Genomic DNA, 24165 nt, shown 5'->3' with positions numbered 1-24165 from the left:
AAGCAGCAGGTCAAACCTCTAATATGGTGAAGAAAAAACACAGATAATGGTTAAAAACTTGGTTTATTTTTAAAATATAGTCATGATGTTTTTTTAAATTCCTTAATTAGTGGCAGCAGTACAAATTAGAGCATACAAAGCAATGGGGCACCACAGAAAAATAGCTTTTAGGTAATATTTGGAATCAAATTCAGGAACTGTTCATTATTTAAAAAATACTTCCAACTTAATTCTATTTACAGAGCAAACACACTAAAATATTGTTAATACACACTGCCATATGGCTAATTATATATTTTGCTAAATTGTATGTACAGCACATTTTTAAAGCCTGTTCTTTTTGCCTGTATGTGTGAGTGTGATTCCAGTTACGTTTGGGAAAAAACTAAATCTTGAACCAGAAGTGGCTTAAGTGTCCTGGCGCTGTGCAGGCCGACGACCATCTGTTCGCCTGTATGGTGTGTTCCTCAAATCTGGGGGGGAAAAAAGCAAGGATTCGAATGCAGAATCTGTACCCACATTTACATATTAAACCTGCAGCATGTGAGCTTAAAATGTATCCAGGTGTCTCCTGCAGGAAGCAGCGTTTTACCATACCTGTGATGATGTCCTCCAGAGCGCCGTCCTTCCCCTCGCGTACTGGCGGTTTCACCTGCCTCTTCTTCAGCTCTGCTATCAGATCCATCTGGGGCATCTTAGGCATCATAGGACCCTACAAGCAGTAAGAAATTAAAAGGATTTTTAAGTAAATTTAGACTTGCTGTCCTTAAAGACTTAACGTTTTTGACAATGTTGTAAATTGCTTTAATGCTGTAAAAGAGCACAAAAGATATTTGATGAACAACTTCTTAACACTGGATCTTCTCACCTTTTGTGATCCGGCTCTGTTTGGTGATGGTGGCTCCTTGGCCTCACGACTCTCAAGCTCCATTTTCTTTTTCTGCTCAATCTCTTGTTGTGCTGTCTGGATTCAATCGAAGGGGAAAATGATTAACACGCAATGCAATAAAGTGTAATTAATAAATATCACAACCCTATCACACTCCCTCACCTTATAGGCCTTTATGAAGCGTCCAAACATGGGGAAAAACATGGAAGGCTGCGTGGTTTTGGGGTTCTCTCCAAAATACTCCACCACAGAGCCGTAAGCCTCCTGAATGGAGAACAGTGAATGTTTAAGAATGGGATAAGATGTTTAGAGTTGTATATAAGTTTGGAATTATCTGAAGGGCTTGGAAGCAGAGTGGTATAACCCATTTTCTGTAGTTTTTGAGAAAAATGGGTTCAAAGTTTTGTGTTTCAAGAATGGTCTAACATTCAAAGCGCCACTAACGCTATTTTGGATTGTTGGTTAGACCACTTTGCTGCTAAAATCTAGACTATAAAGTATAACAGAAATGATAAAACTCAGTTCGGATTTTTTGTAGGTTAGACCGTTCTGCTTCTAGCTCCCTCATCTCAAGGCTAACCTGTGCTGTCTTGCTGTCCTTGGCCAGAGATTCCAACTGCTCACTGTTTGTTTTAATGAATTCCTTCAATACAGGGCTGTCATCCTGCACCAGGAACTCCTTCTTGGTCATCTCCATTCCCCGTTCTAAGGAGCGGATATCTTGCAGAATGCTGTCCAAGGACACTGGCAAGGAGACAGAAATTAGTTTAAACACATGCCGAGATTAAATAAACAAGCTGCAAAACCAGTCAGCCTGCATGCGTGTATGTACCAATGGCTGCCTTGTCCACAAAGTGTAGCTCAGTGTGGAAGTTGGCCAGGTCAGAGTATTTTTCCAGGATAATATTGGTGATGAAGTGAAGTAGCGTCTGTGTGCGATCAGTGGATTTGGTTTCCAACAGCTGGAATGAAAATACAGTGACACAGTTGATTTTAAGTTTCCTTGAAGTGAAAGAGTAAATCTACCAATGAAAGCTACTTACAAGGTCCAAACTCTGCAGCCGGAACCCGTATGCTGCTCCTCTCTTACTGCTGTTCATATAGTTACCGAAGGCAAGAACAATCTGAAATGAACACAAGAGATGATTTGCAAAATCACACTAGTTAGAAACTGCATCAGTATTTATACTCGGTTTTACTTACTTCTAAGATCTTTTTCAGTTTGGCTGAGGACTTGATGGACATGGATGCAGCAATGATGGAGTTCAGTTGCTGTGGATGAAATAAAATCAAAATCAATACGTCTGTTTGAAATCTGTTTTAGCCCAAGGTACAATGCATTTAACAAAACTGACCGGCTGCAGGCGTTTCACGGTTTCTGGGAAGTTGCCCATGAAAGTGAGAGTGTTTATTCGTTGGTTCAGACGAGGGATCTTCCCGAAGTGTAAAACAAATTGGTCTTCAACAGCCAGCTCCTCGAGTGGTCGGCCTTCTTTCTCATAGTTCTTAAGAAGCTTCATCTCAAAGTCTGATGGGATGAAGGGTTCAAGCAATTCCAGGAAGTCTAAAGACAAAGACTGCTGATCGTACCTGTGCAAACAAAAGTTAAGGTTAGTTTAAGCATCAAAGAGTGTGTGAGAAAGAGAGTGCTGCAGGAAGTAGCTCAAAAAGGTCAATAAAATAACATACGTCTCTATGGCGGTGCAGATTTTAGATGGGTTCATTCCCCCCTTGCGCAGAGTGATTGCAAGATTCTTGGCTTTGTTGGGCTCAATCAAGGAGGTCTTGCTGGGAGCCTTCTGGACCATCTTTTTCTTCACCTTGGACAGGTCTGTTGGATTACCCTGGGCTCTAGTCTTGAACTGCTCCTCAAACATCTCCATGTTCAACTCCTGTTGGAGATGTAATGAGAGTCAGAGAAAAGAAAGTGTGTTCACAAAATAATAGTGTATGCTGTGTAGTAGATGTGGAAAATGGTAGATGTGTCTCCTTACCCCTAAGACCTGGTCATCATCTAGCTCGTTGAAGACCGTGCCTGTCACCTGGTTTGGTTTTAAAGCCTGCCAGTTTAACAACGGCATCCTGAACTTGGTCTGAATAGGCTTCTTGGTCTTGAATCCTGAAGAAATAAAGAAACAAGAGAAACGGTCAAACAAATAACTCTTCCACTGCTAGCAACTCATGGCTGTACTTTTCAGATTTCCTGCCAACCATCTCACCAGGTTGAGCGTTTGGTGCTCCAGGAGGAGGTGGTGGTCCACCACCAGGAGGCGGAGGCGGGGGTGGAGGACCAGCACCAGGTGGTGGAGGGGGAGGTGGGGGTCCAGCACCGGGAGGAGGAGGAGGAGGAGGAGGAGGAGGTGGGGGAACAGCAACATGCAAGGGGGGAGGAGGTGGAGGCACACAACCTCCTGGTGGAGGTGGTGGTGGAGGAGGAGGCGGTGGAGGAGGAGAGGCAGTCTGCCCTGCACCACCAGGAGGGGGAGGTGGGGGAGGTGGAGGAGGTGGCACAGGAGTGGAGCCAGGAGGGACAGATGCTGAGGGAGGAGAATCAGCAGAGCCTCCAGGTTGGGCGGCTGCAGCTGGGCTTTGGACGTATTCAACCACCGTGACGGGCAACACCTGGATGTCCAGACCTCCAGAGGCGTTGCGTCCCACCTGGATCAACCCTTTGTCCTGCAGCTCCTGGATCTTCTGCTCCAGCTCTGAGGGCGTCTGAGAGATGGAGGTACTGAGACGCTCCCTGTCCTTCTCCCTCTCCCTGTCCAGCTCACGCTCTCTTTCTCTCTGCTGCAAAGTGCTGACTTGAGAACATGACTCTCTCAGGCTTTCCTATAAAACACAAATGCAAATATAGAAACATGGCTTATCTCCACAAAGAGCATGAAACAGATTATCACAGAGTTTTAAAAGGGATGCATGTTTGTAGTGGCTCTGGTGGCTATCCCAGCTGACTTAAGGTGAAGGCAGGGTCACCAATCTATTGCAGACAATTTAGAATTATCAGTTAACCTCAGCATATCTTTGGACTGTGGGAGGAAGTTGCAAGGTGACAGTACTAACCACCAATCTGCTATGCAGCCCTTATAGAAATATATGCATTCAATTTAGTTTCACTCCATATTTTCCCAATGATCATCTGTGCCTCCACTGCAGCAAATTTATGCCCCTGCAGGGGGCTCAGACCACCAGTTTAAGGACCCCTGCACAAGAGGAAATCTCTGGCGATCGCCAAAGTATATCACCAATGTAATTATGTTTCATCTACATTTATAAATGTCATGCTAATCTATCCAGCAGCTGATATTTCAGTGTGGACAAAAAGGGTCGACCAATTAGCATTCTGCTAACATAGGGATAATGAAAGGTAATTTAGAAATTCATTTAATAAGTGCAAATACTTTCCTCTTTTTATTAGTTTATTGAAGATGATTAGATTTTTAGTTTTAAATTAAGACTATTAAACTAAATTGAAATTCCACTCTTATTTAAACACATCTTGTGGTGATTACACACCTTCCTTGACTAATTAATCTCATTAAAGATTGCACATGTTATGGGGCAGCACTCACTTTGAGTAGCTCCGTATCCTTGGTGGCCTGCATGAGCTGAGTCTCAAGATCAGTTATTCTCTCTGCTGCCTGGTTCTCGATGTCCTGAAGTCGAGCATTCAGCTGCAACACAACACAACATGCTATGACTTCCTTTTATGCATCGCACTGTAACCTCAAAGCCTGTTTTTCTTCACTGGGGTTCCTCTTTTCCTTTATTTTGTGCCTCACCTGTATGTTGTGTTCCTGTAGTTCGTCCACGTGCTCCAGCACCCCTCCTCGGTTCTCAGCATCCTCCAGCAGAGCTCCTACATCCAACACGTTGTCCAGGTAGGCCTGGATCTGGACCTGCAGCTTCTCGCTCTCTGTTACCTTCAGACGCTAGTACACACACAGAAACAATAATGGCATATTACATGAATAAACTATCACTTAACAAAGATGATAAATATGATTTTAAAAGAATCATATCTCATATTTACTGCATGTTAAAGTAATGTTATACATGTAATGCATACATTGTGCATTTCACATACATTAGTACATCAGTTTACACTTATATAAATATAAAATATTTATAAATATATAAAACAATGGAGTGGGAAAAAGGTTTTAAAATGTAGTTCCCAGGCTTAAATTTAAAGATTTTGATGGAGGAAGAGTGAATTGCAACTTGACAGCTATTAGTCTGCAACTGGGAACTCATGTATCTGACAAAGAATTGAGTGTCACACGTTTTAAGCAGCTGATAATAAATCTAGCAGGCTGTAATACCCAATAGAATATGATTAGTCTGGTGGTACAATTGGTGGTTCACTGATTGCAAAGTTGAATGCAAAGTTAAATCACAGAAGCATATCTAAAATATTGCTAAACCAAGCTGTATAGAGAGTAAGCGAGAGGCTGATGAACTAAAAAAATGTATTTGTCAATATACTTTTGATTTTCTGACATGGAAAGACAATGTCGTTTATAAAAAAAAATTCAATCAACATTTGCTCCCAGCGTGAAAGAGGAGAAGTTAAGAAAGAATAAGTGTTACAAGATGAGGATGCAGCAGCCACATCCTAATAAATAAGGGAGAATGGACATCAAATTTGACCCCAAGTTGTTTTAAACTTTAAATAATAAAGTTTAAAATAACTAATTCCTCCTCCAAGGCAAGAGTCGAGGTATGCAATTAGCGCTGTTTGTCTGTTTGTCATCAAGATTGCGCAAAAACTACTAAGCCAAATGTCATGAAACTCTGTGGCGAGATAGAGCAGAAAGAACACTTGATATTGACAGAGGATGAGTTCTCCAAGTGCCCTTTTAGTTGTATTTTTCATTTCTTATTATGAGTCTGACTTTGTTTCTTTAAACCTGCAAAATATAACTTTGTTTTTGCTCCCTTTGGGCAGTGTTAACAGCTTGTGGAAACAAAATTTCACATCCAGCAGTTATGGAGCAGCATTAACATTTATCTGAAGTCATATTGCAATTCACCTGGCAAATAAAAAATCCAACACTTATTCCTCTTTTAGCTCCCTTTTGGTCCCTACCAACTCCTGAGGGAAATATCTGGGTCTTTATCTGCTGAATTCTCTACTCTGTTCACCAGCTAATCACCATTTGCCTGTTTCCCACTTGGTACAGTGGGCTTTAGAAGCTTTTCTCTGCAAACAGCTGCTATAGTCAGAAACAGCTCCATGAGGCCAGTAACAGTGGACCAAAACATTAAAGTTGCAGGTAGGACTGCTAAATAATGAGCTAAACCTTACTATAAAGCACTTTAAAGCTGAGGGGAGCTCAGGTAATAGTTCGCTGCCGGTTCATCACTATCAGCAGTTTTTTCACTTTGTAATTTGCTTTTCCAAAATTGTCCACTATTACAGCTTTAAATATCCTGGTCTTGTGAGGTAAGCCATGGCTTTCTTTTTTTCTTTTTCTTTACATACTCACCTCTAGATACTTGTCTAATCCAAGGTGAGTGTACTCATACTGTAGATGGACACGGAAGTTCATGTTCTCCACTGAGTGGACCACAATGTTGATGAACTGCATGCATGCAACCTGTAGAAAAACGCAAATTAAATGACACTTGCATCTCCAGTCTCTTAGTGCATCTGCAGCCAGTAGTGCAGGCAGATAATTAGTGATCCTACCATGAAGTCAATGTTGTTGTCATCGTGGATGAAGTACTCCATCAGCTTCTCAAAGCGGTTCCGTTCTCTGCTCACCTTAAAAAAAGAAAAAGAGAACTTGTCCAATTATGCATTTTAATTGTTGCCCACATGGGGGCATGAATGCAAAAGCCCACATCAGTGCGCATACACACTGAGGTTATATGCTGTACCTCTGCACAGCAAGTTCAGAAATACACACATGTATGACTTTTATACATGTGCTAAAATTATGATCACAGTGCATGTGAGTCACAAGATGAGTAATGAAACAGGGGAAGTTTGAAACAATGGGATGAGTGAACAACCAAAGTCAAATCCGACCTCACAAAAGAGTGAAACTGACATTAAAAAAGTCATTTCACCTCTTTGAAATTGTCAAAAGCAGAGAGAATGATGTCATGTCCTCCTCTGACGAGACACACGGCAGCCAGCAGCTCCAGAACGAGAGCTTTGGTCCTGTCACAGCAGAGGAGGAGTTAGATAAGGATCCAGACAGACAGATAACTCCAATTGTGCCTTACATACAAATAAACTCACCTGGGATTCCTGCTGTTGAGGCTGAGAGCGATTTCGTTCACGCAGCGTGGGTGAGTCATCACCAGGTTAAAACCAGACTAAAAACATGGGGAAGATATAAATAGCTGCTTAAAAGGAATTTATGGGATGGATGATGCTGGAAAAGTGACAATAATGAGGGTCAAATTGGTGTTAGATGAGTGAAACAGCAAACAGAGAAGTGTATTTTTGTTTACACAATATCGAAAAATTCCCCTTGCTTTGGAAACACATTTGAGTGACAAATTACGAGTTAAGTGGCTTGTTCACAATGACAGTCCGTTAGGGCGCTACCTGGTAGTTCATGATGGCTCGCAGACACATTATGCACACATGTACGTCATCTCTCTGGGTGGATGAATGAGACTTCTTGTGCATCTTGTTCCCGAGAGTGGAGCTTATTCTAGAAAGAGATAACAAACATAAGGAAGCATGAACAGAAGCCGTGAAGGGCAAAGAAGCCACAATACAGTGTGGAAACAGGGTTTGAAGTCAAGGCCGAGAAATGTTAAGATACATGAAAAACAGCTTGGAGCACACTTGTCGTTATGACATCCGGCTCTGTTTTGGGCGGCCATTGTGTCTGTGTGACAGCTGAGATGTGGCCTCAGGTGGAAGGAACATGGAAAATGAAATACTTGACAAAAGAGCAAAGGCTGTGAATGAAGGAGAGAAACTGAAGGATTTGTCAATGCTGTTTCCAGAGGAAGCTAGAAGTAATATGGCCATGAAATGAGACAAGACAGTTCAACAAGAACAGATTGCAGTGCTCAGAATAACGAAGGCATATTGATTAGGTTATGCAGCCTATTGCACGATTTGCTTCATATCTTAGAGTTAGATTCTTCACTCAATCAGACAAATAAATCGGGGTTGTCAGGATTTTGTGGGATTATTTATATCCGTGATGATGAAAATAACAAAATGCTACCATTCATCATCTTCATAGAACAAAGCTAAACAGCAAAAGATTACAAAAAAAAAGACATCTGAACCCCTCTGTGGTATACTACAGTATTCCACCATCACACCACTTCTGCTTTGCATGATTCTATTTTCTCACTATATGTGCAACTATATATGCTGGCAGTTCCTTTTTTAAATGGGAATCCATGACGTGTAGTGCGTGTTTAATAATTTGTACAACATCTTTGGATCTGCAGCTCTCTTCCTTGCTGCTGCTGTACCTCAACAACCTTTCAAGTCTGGACTTTCTTACCTTACAGTCAGTGCACGTGCAGCTCTGGTCATCCCATGTGACTGAGTGCTGCTGGGGCTCTTGGTCAAATCTTCCATTGACCTTTCTGCTGACTTTTTTCTGTCTGACAGCGTGCCGTTTTCCACAGTCTCCATATCAAACCTGCAAAATGTGCAGACACATCCTTAGCGATAACTGTCGGAGCTCCATTACATTGTAAGACAGTTTTTGTAGCCTGTTTATACTCACGAGGGGTCGCTTTGTGCATGAGACAGATATTCTACCAGAACATCCAAACCTTTATTCTGCTCATTGAGAAACTCCTCGGCCCATCTGAGATAAGAAAATAAAACAAAGCATAAGGCTTGACAAATAGTAGTGGAACTATATATATATAGTATAGCAGATAATAGGCTCAGATTGTGCTTAAAATAAAACTGTGTGACTTTAAAAAGAAACAGTAACACAATCCTTCAAATGCATGTGAATTCCAATAAAACACACTCTTGCTTATTTCACAACACCCAGAGGCTTTCAGTTACTTTCTTAGTGGTTGATGTCTGCAAACCATATAGTAATGGTTGTGTAACTACCATGACTGAGGCAGTTGTTGTTTCTTCCTTATGTGACTCTTGTGCTACATTTTAATCTTATTTGCTGTATTTCAAAGGCCTAACAGTCATTTCTTGAGCACCTATCTTAAAGGTACCTTGTCAAGTTTTTGACAACTAGTAGCATCATAAAGCAAAAAAAAAAAAAAAGCCCCAATATGTAATTCAGTGCAAAGGAAAAATAATGCCCATTTCTGCTACTTGTTGAGCTACCTCTTCCACAAATTTATTGTTGGTGGCACTTAATGTATTGCACCAGACAGGTTGAGCTAAACTTAGAGACCACATTGAAAGCAACAACAACAACAAAACACTAAGAAGGCTACACTGAAATGAAAATATTTTGGGCATACTAAAATCTACATTAAAATGTTTAATGCTTATTAATTAAATGGACATCAGTTAGGACCAATTCCAGCTTGTCATGCTCACCCAATGTGATTGGTGCGAAGGGATATCTCCAAATCTTTGAGAACCTGAGTGGCATCTTGGATCCTTTTCTTTAACTAAAGAAAAATCATAAGACATTCTTGTGTGGGCATAAAAATGAGATGTATTAAAAATATATATAAAAAAGCAGGTTATTCTTTCTACTGACCCTACGAGTCACCCCTCCTTGATCCTGGTAGAAGCTCTTGATCTTGGTCAGGTAAGCGGATGGGGGGCTCTTCACCTGGAAACGCTCCTGTAGAGGAGAGATTTACAGAGAACAGAGTCAAAGCTTGCTTTTGACACAGTTAATTTTATCCACAACCCTAACAGATGACTGGGCTTGATGCACTTTACCAGCAGGCAGCATTTGAGGCTATTCTTGCCTGTACTGTTAAATACAACAGACACAAACCGCTCTCTGTTTCCATGCCGACGCCTCTATGGGTTGCCACCACAGAAACTATGCTGCAAGGTTTTCAGACTGCACTCTGCTCTTTACCACACACACAATCCATTTTGTGTTGCTACGTACTTTCTGTCAACTCTGTCCCAGTGAGGGCACCAGTGCAAGAATCCTGCTCTGTGTGGTGACGTATGTTGGGGTTGAGGTTTAAGTTTAAAACCAACTCATTATCAACAAATCAAACCTCTTACCTGATCACAGACTAATTCCCATTTCTTGTCATTGTCATATTGACTCAACAGCTTCAGTTTATCCGGAGGCAAGTTCATGTAGCTCTGAAAGTGAGACAAAAAAGATGGTTTTAGTCCCCAAGTGATCAAATGGATTTTAAAGTTTATGTGAGAATGGGATTCAAAGAAATTTTGTTACACTTCATCTTAGGCCCCTCAGTTTTCTCCAGCACACAATTATTTTACTATATGTTGTAATTGCTTTGTATTTCCTCCTTGTGCAACAATATTCAAATCTATAAAACCACACACGCACATTCAGAGCAAAGCAGAAGGGTGGTAACTACCTGCTGGAAGCACAGATGACTCAGTGTTTACATGTATGTAGTGACGGTTGTCAATAGGTACCATGTACCTCCAAATATTTACATATTTGGGCCATAATAAAGAAATTATTGAGATGGATGTATTCTAATCTCAAGTCAGATTTAACAACATATAAACTTTACAAGAGATGTTTGTCCTTTGGCATGTGTTTACACTTTAACTAATGCGATTTATAGCATAATCACATTCTTATTTATCATAAACGGTACAATATATCTAGTTATCTTTTCAACTTTATACTTTCTACAATTCAAGAGCCCCCCACACCTCCAAAATTTTTCAATTCAGGTTGGCTCAGTCATCTGAAGAGTTGATATATTAATGCCCCAAAAGGACAGTTTCAATTTGAGTTATCACCTTCAACCTACAGGGAAATGTCTCCTGATAGAAAGGTTATTTCCCTTTTAAAGGTCTTAAGAATTGAATCAATTGTGAACCTAAATTAAGTCTTATGACTGATTCATAATCAGGGGAGTGTGTAGGGGGAAAAAAAGACAAAAAGTTATTAAAAAGAAAAAGAATTGGAGAGAAACCGCTTTACTCTGAGAGTTAAAGTGCTTTATATGACTACTTATAAACTGTAGAAATATATTCCTATATATAAATGTTTTCCTTTAAGATACTTTTTTATACTGTTCTCCCTCCTTCTCTAAAACAGCGATGCTTTACGAACACGTTGATTAATTTCAGTTGACTCTTGGGTGTGGATTTACAGTCTACTCGTGTGTGTACTCAAGCAGCAGTTTGCAGTTTCTTTCTCACACATTGAAAAAAAGACACATGCAAAAAAAACAACTACAAAAAAAAAAACGGAAATAGCACATTGCTTTGGTACTGAGGACTCAAAGCTTCATTCTTGATGGTGTAAGGGAGGGGTCCTCAAGTGGGTTTTGTGGTACAGCGCTTTTCAAAAAATGGTCATGTAACTAACTAAGCTTCTACGAACATAAGAATCAAGTCAGGTCCCTCAGTTTAGAAACAGCGCAGAAATAAAGAAGTACTTCTCTCCACTTCTCATTTCCTTGCAGAGGTGGTGATGCAAACACTAAAGTCTGAGTGTGGGTCTGTCTTAGAGATGTAGGAAATATTCTGCTGAATACAGAAGTGAGGTCATACTTGCAGATAAAGCTAGGGAGGGTGCAGTAGGGATGAAGTAGCACAGGCCAACTTTGTTCATTTTGTGGGCGAACCCAACATGTTATACAACTATTGTGAAAACAATAACCCCAAAACCACATCACATTCTCTTCCCATGTGATGCTATTTCTGTGGCTGACTTTGAACATGGAGTGTTAACGCATAGTTCATTTATTGAATCCTAATACTAAAAAACCTTGTCAGTAATTACTCCGCCAAGGAACGACGGAGTTATGTGACAATCGGAGTCCGTTTGTCCGTCTGTTTGTCTGTTAGCAACATTACTCAAAAACGGATTTACGGATTTGGATGAAATTTTCAGGGAAGGTCAGAAATGAGACAAGGACCACCTCATTAGATTTTGGCAGTGATACGGCTTATAGTCTGGATCCACGGATTTGTTAAAAATTTCTGTATCATTGCGAGATAGTAGCACAGAGTCACTGTTACTATGACTACAAGTGAGCACTACGTCAGCTGCCTGCTGACGATCACATGATTGCGATCCTACTACAAATCCACCACTGTGGACTTATTGGGACTTACCCGTTGGAAATGACACAAGGAGCAACTGATCAATTTGTGGTGTTTCCAAGTCCCATCAATTCCCCCCACCCGCTACATATTTAGGCCACGCGATTCGGTATCCGTACATAACGTACACATGCATAACACACGCCTTTGCTCAGTGCAACATCATTTTGTTTGTGGGTACATCTATATTAAATGGCCTCATTCTATGGTGCCGTGATTTCTACCACGAATGTTTTCAAGATTTCAGCCGTCAGAAATGACATGGCTGAGAAGCCTTGACGGAGTACTTTTCTTGAACTGATTAGAATTTAGCTTGTATTTGGTAATTATTAATAACGATTTGTATTTTAGTTACAATAAATGCAACAAGTCCTACTTTCCTCAATCTTACTTTTTAAATAACTTAACATTAGGCTTTTTAAAAACCAAATCTTATTTATGTAGTGCAGTTAGAAAACAGAAACATTAGTTGTGCAGTCAGAGTCTGCTGTCCAAGTTTCTATATGAACTTAACATTACAGCTAAGATAAACATCTCCTGAAATAGTCCCCTAGCTGCCTTAAAAAAAGAGAAGTTAATTCATTAAGATGCTTAGTTGAGCCAACTTTTATCATCATGTTTGCATGACTAAATATTACAAGCTCATCTTTTAATCTTTAAACATGAGTTTTGTTGGTTTTAATAGTCTTTCTATATTGCCTTGGTAAGGATTTAGGTTTGTCCGACTTTAAATATCTTGTTGATCACTAAAAAACATCTGCTGATTTGTTATCTCGTCAGCTTCACCATGTCACCCCAACTCTATATTCTAAGTTTAAGCAAGTCAGATACTTGTGCAAACAACTGAGAAACTTTAGTTTTCCTAACTCAAGATTTTGAGGAAGAAAAGTTACTAATTATTTTAAGCTGGACACTCTTGTTTATTTTTACCGTGCAGACGAAGCGGGAAAAAAACTTAAATTGTCATAGCAAAGTGTTTGTTCACCAAATTCCACCAGAAAAGCTTCATTTCACCGTGGCACTTATTCTACAAGTCTCTGGAATATTACTGGAGGTAAGAACACCAATTATTCCAAAAGGTATTCAAATCAAAATCCAATCAAATCAAATAGATCTTTATTGTCATCAATAATTGATGAGACGTCGTCTCCCAGCAGACTGGTCAGCAGTGATTCAACAATCTGACCGCCTGAGGAATGAAGCTTTTCATCATTCTTTCTGTCCTTCCTCCGACACTCCTGAAACGCTTCCCCGGTAGTAGCAGATTAAAGAGTTTATGGAGAGGGTGTGAGGAGTCTCTGACGATGGTCAGAGCCCTGGTCCTGCATCGGCTCTGGAAAAGCTCCTGAACAGAGGGGAGGGAAAGTCCAATGACCCGATCAGCTTCCCTGACTGTCCTCTGCGGGGCTTTTCTGTCTGACATACTATATCCAATTATTTGGTGCTTTGACGATGGTGGAGAACGCTGTCTCACACGGTGGTCCAAAAAGCTCCTAGAATTGTTCTGTTGGGTTCAGATCTGGTGACTGTGAAGGCCAGTGCGTTCGATTCACATTATTTTTGTACTCATCAAAACAGTCAGTGACCCCTTTGTGCCACAATGGATGGAGGCCTGTAGTCTTGGAAGAAACCACTCAGAACAATGTTGCAGTTGAAATTACCCCTTAAAATCAGCAAAGCATTCCCCTGCAGAACCCTGCCCCTGTAAGGGTCAAGCTTTCAGGTTCTCCTTTAATTTGTCACAAGTCTGTACCTCAGTAAAATGTCTAATATTTCATTTCATTTCTTTACGCTGAAGCTGAATTTTCTTGATTTCTGAGCCTTCGATTCACTCATAATTAAAACAGCACAGTCTGGACAATTGATGGTGGTCATCATCATAGATGTCCCTCCCATAAGTCATGCTGTTGTTCTTATGTGGAGCAGGACAAGAAAGTAAAGATGAGAATGTTTCATTTTTCTGTAAACTGAGCTTATTTAGGCAAAAAAAATTAATCTTGAGGTTGAAGAAGTAAAACTTATCTATTTTTAACTTCCTGATGAAATTGTTTGAAAAATGCCAGCATGACACCACAGTTCAAAATCCATTTAGAAAAAAAAAATCTGCTTCACTTTTTGACCTCTTTATGCTCATTAACATAAACTACAGCACCCTAACATATAAAAACCAGATCTTTAGCTAAAGTGACATTCTTCTATGTTACGGCTAATAAATTAGACTTATGTTTGTTGTTCAATACAAATATATAGCAAAATAATGTCTCAGGCCTATGCTAAGTACTAATCATGGGATTTTATGCTTTCCAAGTTGTTGTAAGACTGGTGAAAGAATGGTGAAACAGTTGTTTTCCGGTCCTGTGTTCACTCTCATGTAAATATGTGTTGCTCAACTTCCCCTTGGGGCCAGCTGCCCGTGCAGGGGACTAATCACACGATTCCTAGCCCTACATTTTCAAACCAAACAGGGGGAAAAAAAGTATGTTGATGTGTATGGAGACTTGTTAACAGCACTACTTTGAAAGCGATAGCTGTACTTTGAATGGAGCAGTTATTGGTGACCTTTGTACAAATATAACAGGACAAAATGACAGGTCATTTGACTCTCTGCTAAATCACATTTTGTAAGGTTTGGCTCTGTCTGCCTGCCTGACAAATGACTTTAGATATTCCAAAAGACTGTAAACAGAAAAAGGCTGGCATCGTATCCAGTCTGTGCTAGGGTAAAGTGGATTTTTGGCAGCAACAGTGAGTTAGAGAACAAAACAAGACTCAACATTTGTTACTTTAAACAGTTTCAAATTACAGCTGATGAATTTGGTGTCATTTTTTTCTGTGCATCTAGATCACATTTACCTGCATAATACACCCTGCTACAAAACCTCATGCATAATCTGTGTGTTTTCATATACCATTAGGGTGTGGGCCCCCGTCCCGCCCAGCCACTCACCAGCACCACATTGAAGCGCTCCTCCAGCTCATCCTCTGGGGGCATGGGAAGTTTGGGGGTAGCCGGCTGCTTCTTCTGCAAGGTTGGTGTGGGGTCACTCATCGCTGGAGCTGCCCCGACTGAGTTCCTGGCCTCTCGGCCCTCAGCCGGTTCTTGCTCCAGGCCCCCTGCAGCCGCATTCCCCATCACTAATCTCCACAAGTAATCCAGGAGGAAAGCTTTACACAAACCCTTTCTTCTAAGAAATCAGTGTATTCCAAAACAGAGTGACGAAAGGTGATCACTCCAAATGATAAAAACAAGAAGACCAAATTGAGGCTTTCGGGTGGAAAAACACCAAGTCTCTGGTTTACCAAATCTGCCTCGGTCCTGAGGACAGGGCGGGTGATGAGAAAGGGTAGGTTGTCCTCATGCTTGCCCTCTCATTAGCCAACTCTGTCTGCAGGTACCTTTGAGAATAAGGTAAGAAGCCTTGTTAGGGCCTGTTGGAACTCTAAAAAAAAAGACCTGCCTATGTCTCACCCCTCTATTCTCTACCCTGGTTGACCGAGAACTCCTCTGGTGAGTGCAGCATTGAGGCCTGCGTGTGAGAGGAAGGAGAGGGGAGTGTGACACACTCTGTAACGCAGACAGAAACCACAGAAGCGCAAAAGCAGAAGAGTAACTTCCTGTGCATGACAGCAACAGAACCTTGGGTGGAGGACAGGGTGGAAGAAAAACATTCTAACCGTTAAGCGTACCGTGCACATAGTAGGTGGATGATGAGTAAGATAAGGTAGTACAGGAATGAAAGAAAGCAGAAAGTGCCCAGGGTTGGGTGCGTTAACAGATCATCAGGTGTAGCTGTGGAATTAACCAGCAAGCTCTTCCCCAATTTATCATTCAATCATGTTCTCTGCACTGCAGCTTTTCATTCTCCTGCAGCCATCTTAGCTTAGGCCTGGGGTTACAGATGTTTTGGTATTTTCCCTTCACCTGATTGCAGATTGTTTTTATCAGTCAGGTAAAGGTAGACTTAATGTGAGAAGAACTGTCAAACAGCACCTCTCTGTGTTTGAAGGAAAGTACTGCATGTAGCAGCGATGCATTCAAGGTCTCCCGGATATTGAAACTTACCATCCTCGACATCAGTGTTCAAGATCTTTTAAATGAGCATAGCGGACGTGACTCAGGTAGCAAAAAAGTCTTAAATATTTATACAAACAAACACTATGACTCTCAGCTGCTTCAGTAACTTATAACGCTTGGATCAAAGTTTACACGAATTAGTTCTGTTGAGGTGGCTTTTATGTTTCTTGTGGCTTCGAGGTATTATTTTGAGGGTATAAGAATTACTGACGCTTTTACTTCGATGCAGCTGGATCTGTGAGAGATCGTAATTATTTTTTGTATTTGGACAGTGTTCTGAAGTAGGTGTTTACGTGAAGTACCTGAAGGCAACAGCGCTATTAGTTATTTTGCGTTCCAAAATGACGGACCCGACAATGTCTCCTGAGGACCACTGGAAAGTAAGTTAATCGTATTTGTCAGCTTCTACTTTTTGCTAAATTCGCTTGTACCTGTGGTGTGTGACAGCAGTGATACGTGACAAACACCGTGCGGTTTAAACGTTAAAGTTGTTCTAATGTGAGAACGGGGCTTTGTTAGCTTCACAGCTAGCTAACGTTAGCTTGCTGACGTCTGGAAACGTTCGAAAACTGTAGCCGTGTGCTAGCTAGCTAGTTGGGTAAACAAAGCCTCCTGAAGGGGCAAGTCGTGTTCCTCAAATTGGTTTATTTGTTATAAAATACATATTCACCCTCACAAAGGACTTCACTCATTGCTGTTGTTATTTCCTCGTTTTAAGTAAGTGCTTAATTGAACAGTCTAGCCGCAGAAAATGACATATTTGTGTTTAAGAAATGACTGTGCCCACTTTGCCTTGTTAGACAAAATTCTAGCTGTTATTAATGGCAAAGCAGTTGTCTCATACTTGGTCATGTAAATTAACACCCCTGTGATATGTCATTAAAATGACAGCTCCCAATTGTGGTCATGCCGGGGACCCCTAAATCAGGCTGTTTATATCAGTTCTCCTTTTATTATGATAGTAGGTGGAGATAGCAGTTTTTTAAATTTAATCTATTTACACATTTTTGATTTTTTTTTCTCACTGAAATCACTGGAAAGACTGGCACCAGCTTTGGGAACCACAAATTTAAGTAGCTATTGTGCTGTGGTGCCCTAGATCAAACAGCAGATTTGTGATTGAGGTACTTATTTGTTGCAGCTTTTAACCTCTTGTATACTTAAATTGAGCAAATCAGGACAATGCTCAGTGGGGGTTTAAACAGCCCTGTCATTGGTCTTTTGTCAGCATACACTACCAGTAAAAAGTTTGGACGCACCTTCTCATTTAATGGGGTTTTCTTTATTTTCATGACTATTTACATTGTAGATTGTCACCGAAGGGGATTAGCACTTTTGCCTTGCAGCTAGAAGATCCTCGCTCCACGTCCCCTCTTTTCTGCATGGAGTTATGTCTGCATGGTATGTTCTCCTTGTGCATGCGTGTGTTTTCTCCGGGTACTCCGGCTTCCTCCCACAGTCCAAAAACATGCTGAGGTTAACTGGTAACTCTAAATTGTCCGCCGGTGGAGATGGATTCTCACTGAAGGCAATTATGGAATTATGTAGTAAACAAGAAATTGTGAAATAAGTCAAAACATGTTTTATATTTTAGATTCTTCAAAATGAGCTTGATGAGCTTCATGAGGTAGTCACCTGAAATGGTTTTCCAACAGTCTTGAAAGGAGTTCCCAGAGATCCTGAGCACTTGTTGGCCCTTTTGCCTTCACTCTGTGGTCCATCTCATCCCAAACCAACTGGATTGGGTTTAGGTCAGGTGACTGTGGAGGCCAGGTCATCTGATGCAGCACTCCATCACTGTCTTTCTTGGTCAGATAGCCCTTACACAGCCTAGCGGTGTGTTTGGCGCCATAGACAACATGCCATCTCATCTGGTTTGTGTTTAGTTGGACCATCATTTATTTTTCAACAGGACAGGTAGCTATGCTGGTTCAGTGTGCCTTCAATTTTGAATAAATCCCCAACAGTGTCACCAGCAAAGCACCCCACACCATCACACCACCTCCTCCATGCTTCATGGTGGGAACCATGCATGTAGAGACCATCTGTTCACCTTTTCTGCATCGCACAAAGACACGGCGGATGCAACCAAAGAGCTCAAATCTTAGCAGCTATTTGACCATAAAGGCCTGATTGGTTCAGTCTCCTCTGAACAGTTGATGTAGAGATGTGTCTGCTACTAGAACTCTGTGTGGCATTTATCTGGGCTCTAATCTGAGGTGCTGTTAACTTGCGATTTCTGAGGCTGGCGATTCGGATGAACTTAGAAGCAACCCTAATCCTCAGCACCAGAGGTGACTCTTACTCTTCCTTTCCTGGTGCGGTCCTCATGTGAGTCAGTTTTGTCGTCGTACTTGATGCTTTTTGCGACTGCACTTCGGGATCCAGTCAAAGTTTTTGCAATTTTCTGGACAGACTGACCTTCAGTCTTAAAGTAATGATGGACTGTTGTTTCTCTTTACTTAGCTGATTAGTTCTTGTCATAATATGGATTCTAACAGTTGACAAATAGGGCTGTCAACTGTGTACCAACCAGATTTCTGCACAACACAACCGATGGTCCTAACCCCATTCAGAAGGCAAGAAATTCCACAAATTAACCTAGACAAGGCATACCCGAAAACCATTTCAGGAGACTACCTCATGAAGCTCATGGAGAGAATGCCAAGAGTCTGAAAAGCAGTAATCAATGTAAATGGTGGCTACTTTCAAGAATCTAAAATATAAAACATATTTAGAGTTATTTCACAATTGCTTGTTTAGTACATATTTCCACATGTGCTCATTTATAGTTTTGACGCTTCAGTGAGAATCTACATTGTAAATAGTCATGAAAATAAAGAAAAACTATTAAATGAGAAGGTGTGTCCAAACTTGTGACTGGTAGTGTATATAGGGCAGGCAAATTTCCCCCTTGTTATCCCAGCCTCTCAACCTCTATTTGTCCTCTTTCCATCATCTGCTGCGTGGTGATGGCTCAGCAGACAGACGGTGCTTTCAGCGACAGTGGCTTTGACCCCAGTGAGTATTCAATCCGTACATATTTTGGCTTTTGTCACATTATTTTATGTTAAGGCCATGTGACAGCGACCTCTCTGGTCTCTATGATTATACAGTTGATATTAGATGTATATCAATTTATTTTCGGTCTTGTTGTTAAAAAAGGTTTGATGACTGCTGTCTTGTTCATTAGGTTTCTTTGCTGAAAATGCCCGAAAGGGTACCGTCGTGTCCAGGGCCAATAGCATTGGCTCAACAAGTGCTTCTTCAGTTCCAAATACAGGTACTGTGTCTGTAATGGAGGGGACTTGAGCTCGCCGACAGTTTTAAGAGACTTGCGTACGTGTGTGCATGTGTGTAAAATGTTTAAATTGTAATAGAAATGTTTGCTTTTTGCTTTTGTTTCCCAAGGATTTTCTTCATGTTCAACCTAAATTTAAATTTAAAATACCTCAAAATGAAAATGAAATGCATACATTAAAAAAAAGAAAAAAACTCAGAAAGGTACAGGTATTTCAGCAGTGTTTTTGTAATAGGAGTAATTGTAATTTGTCATTTCCACCCCTGGTTGCTGTGTTGCATTTTGCTATCTTTTTCTGTGCCAGTCGTGATACTTAATTGGTCTGGCCCAGTAGAGGAGCATGTAAGTGAAAAAAATGTCAAAGAAGGGACTTTCAAACACTTAGAAAAATTAAAATATATACTTGATAATTACATGTTTAATCAAACTCACTGGGTTCAGAAGTGTTCCACATTTTTTTAGTTTTGTTTAAATTCTGTCAACAATTTTTAAAGTCTAAAGTCATTATTTTTACTTGACTGAAGAATGAATTAACTTCTCCACCAAGATGGAACAGTATGTCACTCTTGACTTCATTTGTAAGTCGGGACAAAGTCAAGATAGGGATGATTCCAGAGTTCCAAATCATATAAATATATCTTCTAGGTAATCTTTTGATTTGTAATGTATTCTGGTTTCAGGCCAGTTAGTAAAAATTGATTAATCCCCACTATGTTAAAAACAAGCTACATTGTTAATTTTGTCAGTGAGCAAACAGATGCTCTGCCAGTATGATATGTCATGTTGAGTCTCCCTGTGTTCCTAAATAGACGATGAAGACAGTGACTACAGGCACGAGACATCATATAAGGACTATAAGAAGGATCGACGGCGACAGGCCCACACACAAGCAGAGCAAAAGCGTAGGGATGCCATCAAGGTAAAGCTACTCTACACTGCAAAAGGATGTAGCTGTGTGACGTACCTCAGATGAGCAACACACTTTCTAAAGTTTTAAAGGTGTCTTCTTTTTTTAGTAGTTGCTAATGGCTCATTTGTTAACATTAGAAAGGATATGATGACCTCCAATCAATTGTACCGACCTGCCAGCAGCAATCTGAATTCGCAGTGGGAGCACAGAAGATCAGCAAGGCCACTATACTGCAGAAAAGTAAGGTGTCTTCAACATAACCTTTGGACAGCATAGTTTAATACTCTGGCTACTTGTAAAGATTACCTTAGGTGTTCAACAACTTTAAAGTTAAGGTGGGAGTGCAAATTTTCATGTTTATACAGGCATAAATCCCTTGGCACATTGTTTAATCCCCTGAAGCCAGCCACGGTGGAGCTGATAAATATGTAGAATCTAAAAAATTCATCATTTGACCTCAAAACCTGTCCATGTTAGTAAAATTTTGTAAGTGATGTGCATTTAAGTGGTTAAACTTGTTTTTAAAACTGGAAGGATTATGGTTTTATTGCTCTTTTCAGCTTCATTTTATTATACTTTCAGCTCCTTTTCACAGATAGTCTCACATGATGTGATTAAACAGTAAAGAAAATGTAGGGCAAAAATATAATGCAGAACAGATGTGTCTACTCCTGCTGGGGCTTTTTTATGAGAAAAAAGAGGAAGCAGCAGATTTTCGATCTATAACAGATGGTGTTTAATGGACAACTTCCTTATATAGATATTTAACTTTCCACAATTTACTTAAATCTGGGCTCTGAAAAAATGTTGCATTCATTCTTTCTTTTTTAGCGATTGACTACATCCATTTTCTTCATAAAGAGAAGAAGAAGCAAGAGGAGGATGTTTCCGTCCTGAGGAAAGAAGTGATGGCACTTAAGATCATGAAAACGTGAGATAGTCTGGTTCAAACTTTCCCTGCCAAGCTACTTTTTCCATTAGACCTACATTTTTGCAAACTAAGACTTCCCCAAACCCTGTAAAGATACTTGCTTTGTTTTCATTCCGCAGTCATGAATGTTCTGTATCCAGACAGATGAAGAGAAGAACATTTTTAAAGAAATGCTGATCGTGGACAATGAGAGAAAACTGTTGAGTCAGAAATGCTTTGATGGCAACCCTGACAGAGTGTGTAGGCAATATCAGATTTAAAGTAAAAATGCAAAGAACTATCATCCACATATAGAAACTTTAAGTGCAGTGTTAGGATTTTTAATGCAAACCAATTCATCCTAGTAAAGAATTCTGGAAATGAATTATTTGTTTATGAAAGAGACAATATTTAAATTGTGTAATGACAGTAAACATGTTTGTCTCTCCAAATAGAAACTATGAGCACATAGTGAAGGCCCACCAGAACAACCCCCAGCAGGGAGAGGACCAGGTGTCTGACCAGGTCAAGTTCAACATCTTTCAGAGCATCATGGACTCCCTGTTCCAGTCTTTCAGTAACTCTGTTTCAATGAGCAGCTTTCAGGAACTGTCTGCCTGTGTTTTCAGCTGGATTGAGGAGCACTGTAAGCCACAGGTAAGGTGCATTTTTGATGGATTGTGGACAGCACATCAGGCATTGTTGTTACGTTAAGCCCTGCCTTGTTATTGCCGAGGTAACTATTTTGTGCTGCTTCTGTTCTTTCCTAGACGCTGCGAGAGTTTGTCGTTGGAGTGCTCCGGCAGCTCAACGGTCAGCTTTATTGATCGAGGGAAACCTCAGGTTAACTCCCAGAAATTGACTTTGGGTTTACTCTGGCCTCTCAGTGTGGAGTAAAAAACATCAATCAGCCTCAGGCCATGCCACAGTATTTACACTCACTTCAACTCATCAGTGACTCCTTGGCTGTAATTGGATTACCTCATCACATGGTATGTTCAGAGATGAAAGGCAGCATTGCATTAAGCAGTTAGGATCATTTGATGATCTCTTTTTGATTGTAAGTGTACATATGCAGCTGTACATAGATAGCTAAGTGTCTCAGCTTCATGTGACTGTTATTCTTCAGGGAAAACACAAGAGTAAAGAAGTCAGTTAAATTGACAATTTAATGCAACAGGCAGGCCGAATGCTGTCATGTGCATCTACTTGGATTACCAAGAGTTGCCCTTCTGCGGCAAGTCAGTATCGTAATCTCACTGTTGCTTCTGCTGCCCGTCTGTTTAACTAATGGACATAAAGAGAGCGGTGACAGAAAACTCATAAGTCTACATCCTCTCTTCTGTCACATTCAGCAAAGCATTTGTAGCCTAATGTTGAACTAAAGGGCTCCTCTCAACCTCAGTGCACAAACATTCAGTCACTCCTGAACCTTAGCAGCTAGTAGAAGATATTCCACCACTATGCTACCACACAATAACAAGCATCAGCTATACAGTGTTTCATAACTACCGTTATTGTGGCTGAGTATAAGGTTTATATAAATGCAGCAGTGACAAGCAGGCAAAGACGCTGGCATCTCAAGCGTGACATGCAGCAGTAAGATCTCATTATTTTGTGTGAGCGTCGCAGTTAAAATCCAGTCATGCTCTGCGATGTAGAAAAAGCATGAACAGGCCCAGTTGATTTAGACTTTGAATCAAGATGGCAAGAGGAAAAGATCTAAGGCCCAATCCCAAAGGCAACGTGGATATTGGGATTGGGCAGACATGACTTTGAAGTAGGGTTCATTGTGGCAGGGATGGCAGGAGCTTCAGTCATAATGAATGCACACACTGGTTTAAAAGGAACAGTGACATCTGTATTTTAGATCTATAAGGAGTCTAGACGAGCACATTTGATGACCAGTGCAGTGTGAAAGGGTGACTGAAAACATTAGCCCAGGTTGTGATCAGATTGTCAGCAAGGAAAGTCCATTAAAAATTTCATAGGGATATTATTGTAGGGTTGCAATGCATAAACGGCTCTTTACAAAGATAAAAGCACATTTGAGAGAAATGAATGGTGCACTGGGCTACAGAAAAGTGAGAAATTCTCAGTTGAGTCATTCGTTATTTTATGTGTATGCCAAGAGAACAGTGCAGGTGTGGTGGTTTGGGGTCATTTTGCTGGCATGGTTTGGGTTCAAATCAATGCAAAGTTATTCTGAGTGATTATTTTTTATCCTATGATGAAACCTTTCTGTCTGGATGGGGGTGATCATGCCCCATCCATAGGGCACAAGGGGTCACTGAATGCTTTGATGAGTTTGAAAATGATGGCATTCATATGCTATGGTCTTTGCGCCACAATTGAACATGTATGTCAGATTTTGGATTGAAGTGTAAGATAGCGCTCTCCACCACCATCATCAAAACACCAAATAAAGGGAATATCTTTTTATAGGATGGTGTTTCATACCTCCACTAGCGTTCCAGAGACTTGAAAAATAATGCCAAGGCACTTTGAAGCTGTTCTGGTGGCACATGGTGGCCCAACACCTTACTCAGAATTTTAATTTGTTGCCCATCTTGTATATATATTATATAATAAAAATGTTAAGTATGTGTTTATTTTGATTAAAGTTTCAGATTGTAGGTTTTTGTGTTGTTTTTTGAGGATTCTTTTCTCAAGCAACTTAAATTCTTGTCTTGTTGCTACAAGTACAATATTTTCATTAATATTACATTTTATACTTGTAGAATGTAATGCAGTGCAATAGCTGAGCCAAAAACTGCTTTTACAAAGATAATGTTGAGCATTGATTTATACTGGGTTGCAATTTAGATGTGTATTAATTAATGAGGCTGTAGTTTGCAATGGTGTAGAATTGTTTAG

The 24165-nt window shown here is 40.5% G+C and overlaps 2 protein-coding genes across 3 annotated transcripts; one reads left to right on the top strand and one right to left on the bottom strand.

Moving 5' to 3' along the window:
- Positions 1–44: 44 nt before the first annotated feature.
- Positions 45–15646, bottom strand: fmnl1a (formin-like 1a). Its single transcript, XM_023289940.3, has 25 exons — positions 15040–15646; positions 10056–10139; positions 9568–9654; positions 9402–9475; positions 8608–8691; positions 8380–8520; positions 7455–7563; positions 7143–7219; positions 6968–7061; positions 6585–6659; positions 6382–6492; positions 4672–4821; positions 4462–4563; positions 3109–3721; positions 2884–3008; positions 2579–2781; positions 2245–2479; positions 2093–2161; positions 1933–2013; positions 1722–1851; positions 1470–1633; positions 1052–1153; positions 869–964; positions 598–712; positions 45–473 (listed from the first exon to the last, which is right to left on the bottom strand). The coding sequence occupies exons 1-25, from the start codon at positions 15223–15225 to the stop codon at positions 409–411; spliced, it is 3372 nt and encodes a 1123-aa protein (XP_023145708.2). The 5' UTR covers positions 15226–15646; the 3' UTR covers positions 45–408.
- A 789-nt stretch (positions 15647–16435) lies between these two features.
- mlx (MAX dimerization protein MLX) lies at positions 16436–23924 on the top strand. 2 transcript variants are annotated; one of them, XM_023289969.3, is made up of 8 exons: positions 16436–16547; positions 19149–19188; positions 19361–19450; positions 20278–20387; positions 20516–20618; positions 21210–21309; positions 21744–21945; positions 22059–23924. In XM_023289969.3, exons 1-8 carry the CDS (start codon positions 16509–16511, stop codon positions 22113–22115), a joined length of 741 nt encoding a protein of 246 aa, XP_023145737.1. In that variant the 5' UTR covers positions 16436–16508; the 3' UTR covers positions 22116–23924. The 2 variants fall into 2 exon arrangements, with proteins under 2 accessions (XP_023145737.1, XP_023145738.1); XM_023289970.3 differs by having other exon boundaries at positions 16453–16547; positions 19152–19188.
- The last annotated feature ends 241 nt before the right edge of the window (positions 23925–24165 follow it).

This window comes from Amphiprion ocellaris, chromosome 19 (genome assembly GCF_022539595.1).
Source record: "Amphiprion ocellaris isolate individual 3 ecotype Okinawa chromosome 19, ASM2253959v1, whole genome shotgun sequence".
NCBI lineage: Eukaryota > Metazoa > Chordata > Actinopteri > Pomacentridae > Amphiprion > Amphiprion ocellaris.
This window is presented reverse-complemented; position numbering and strand designations above follow the sequence as displayed.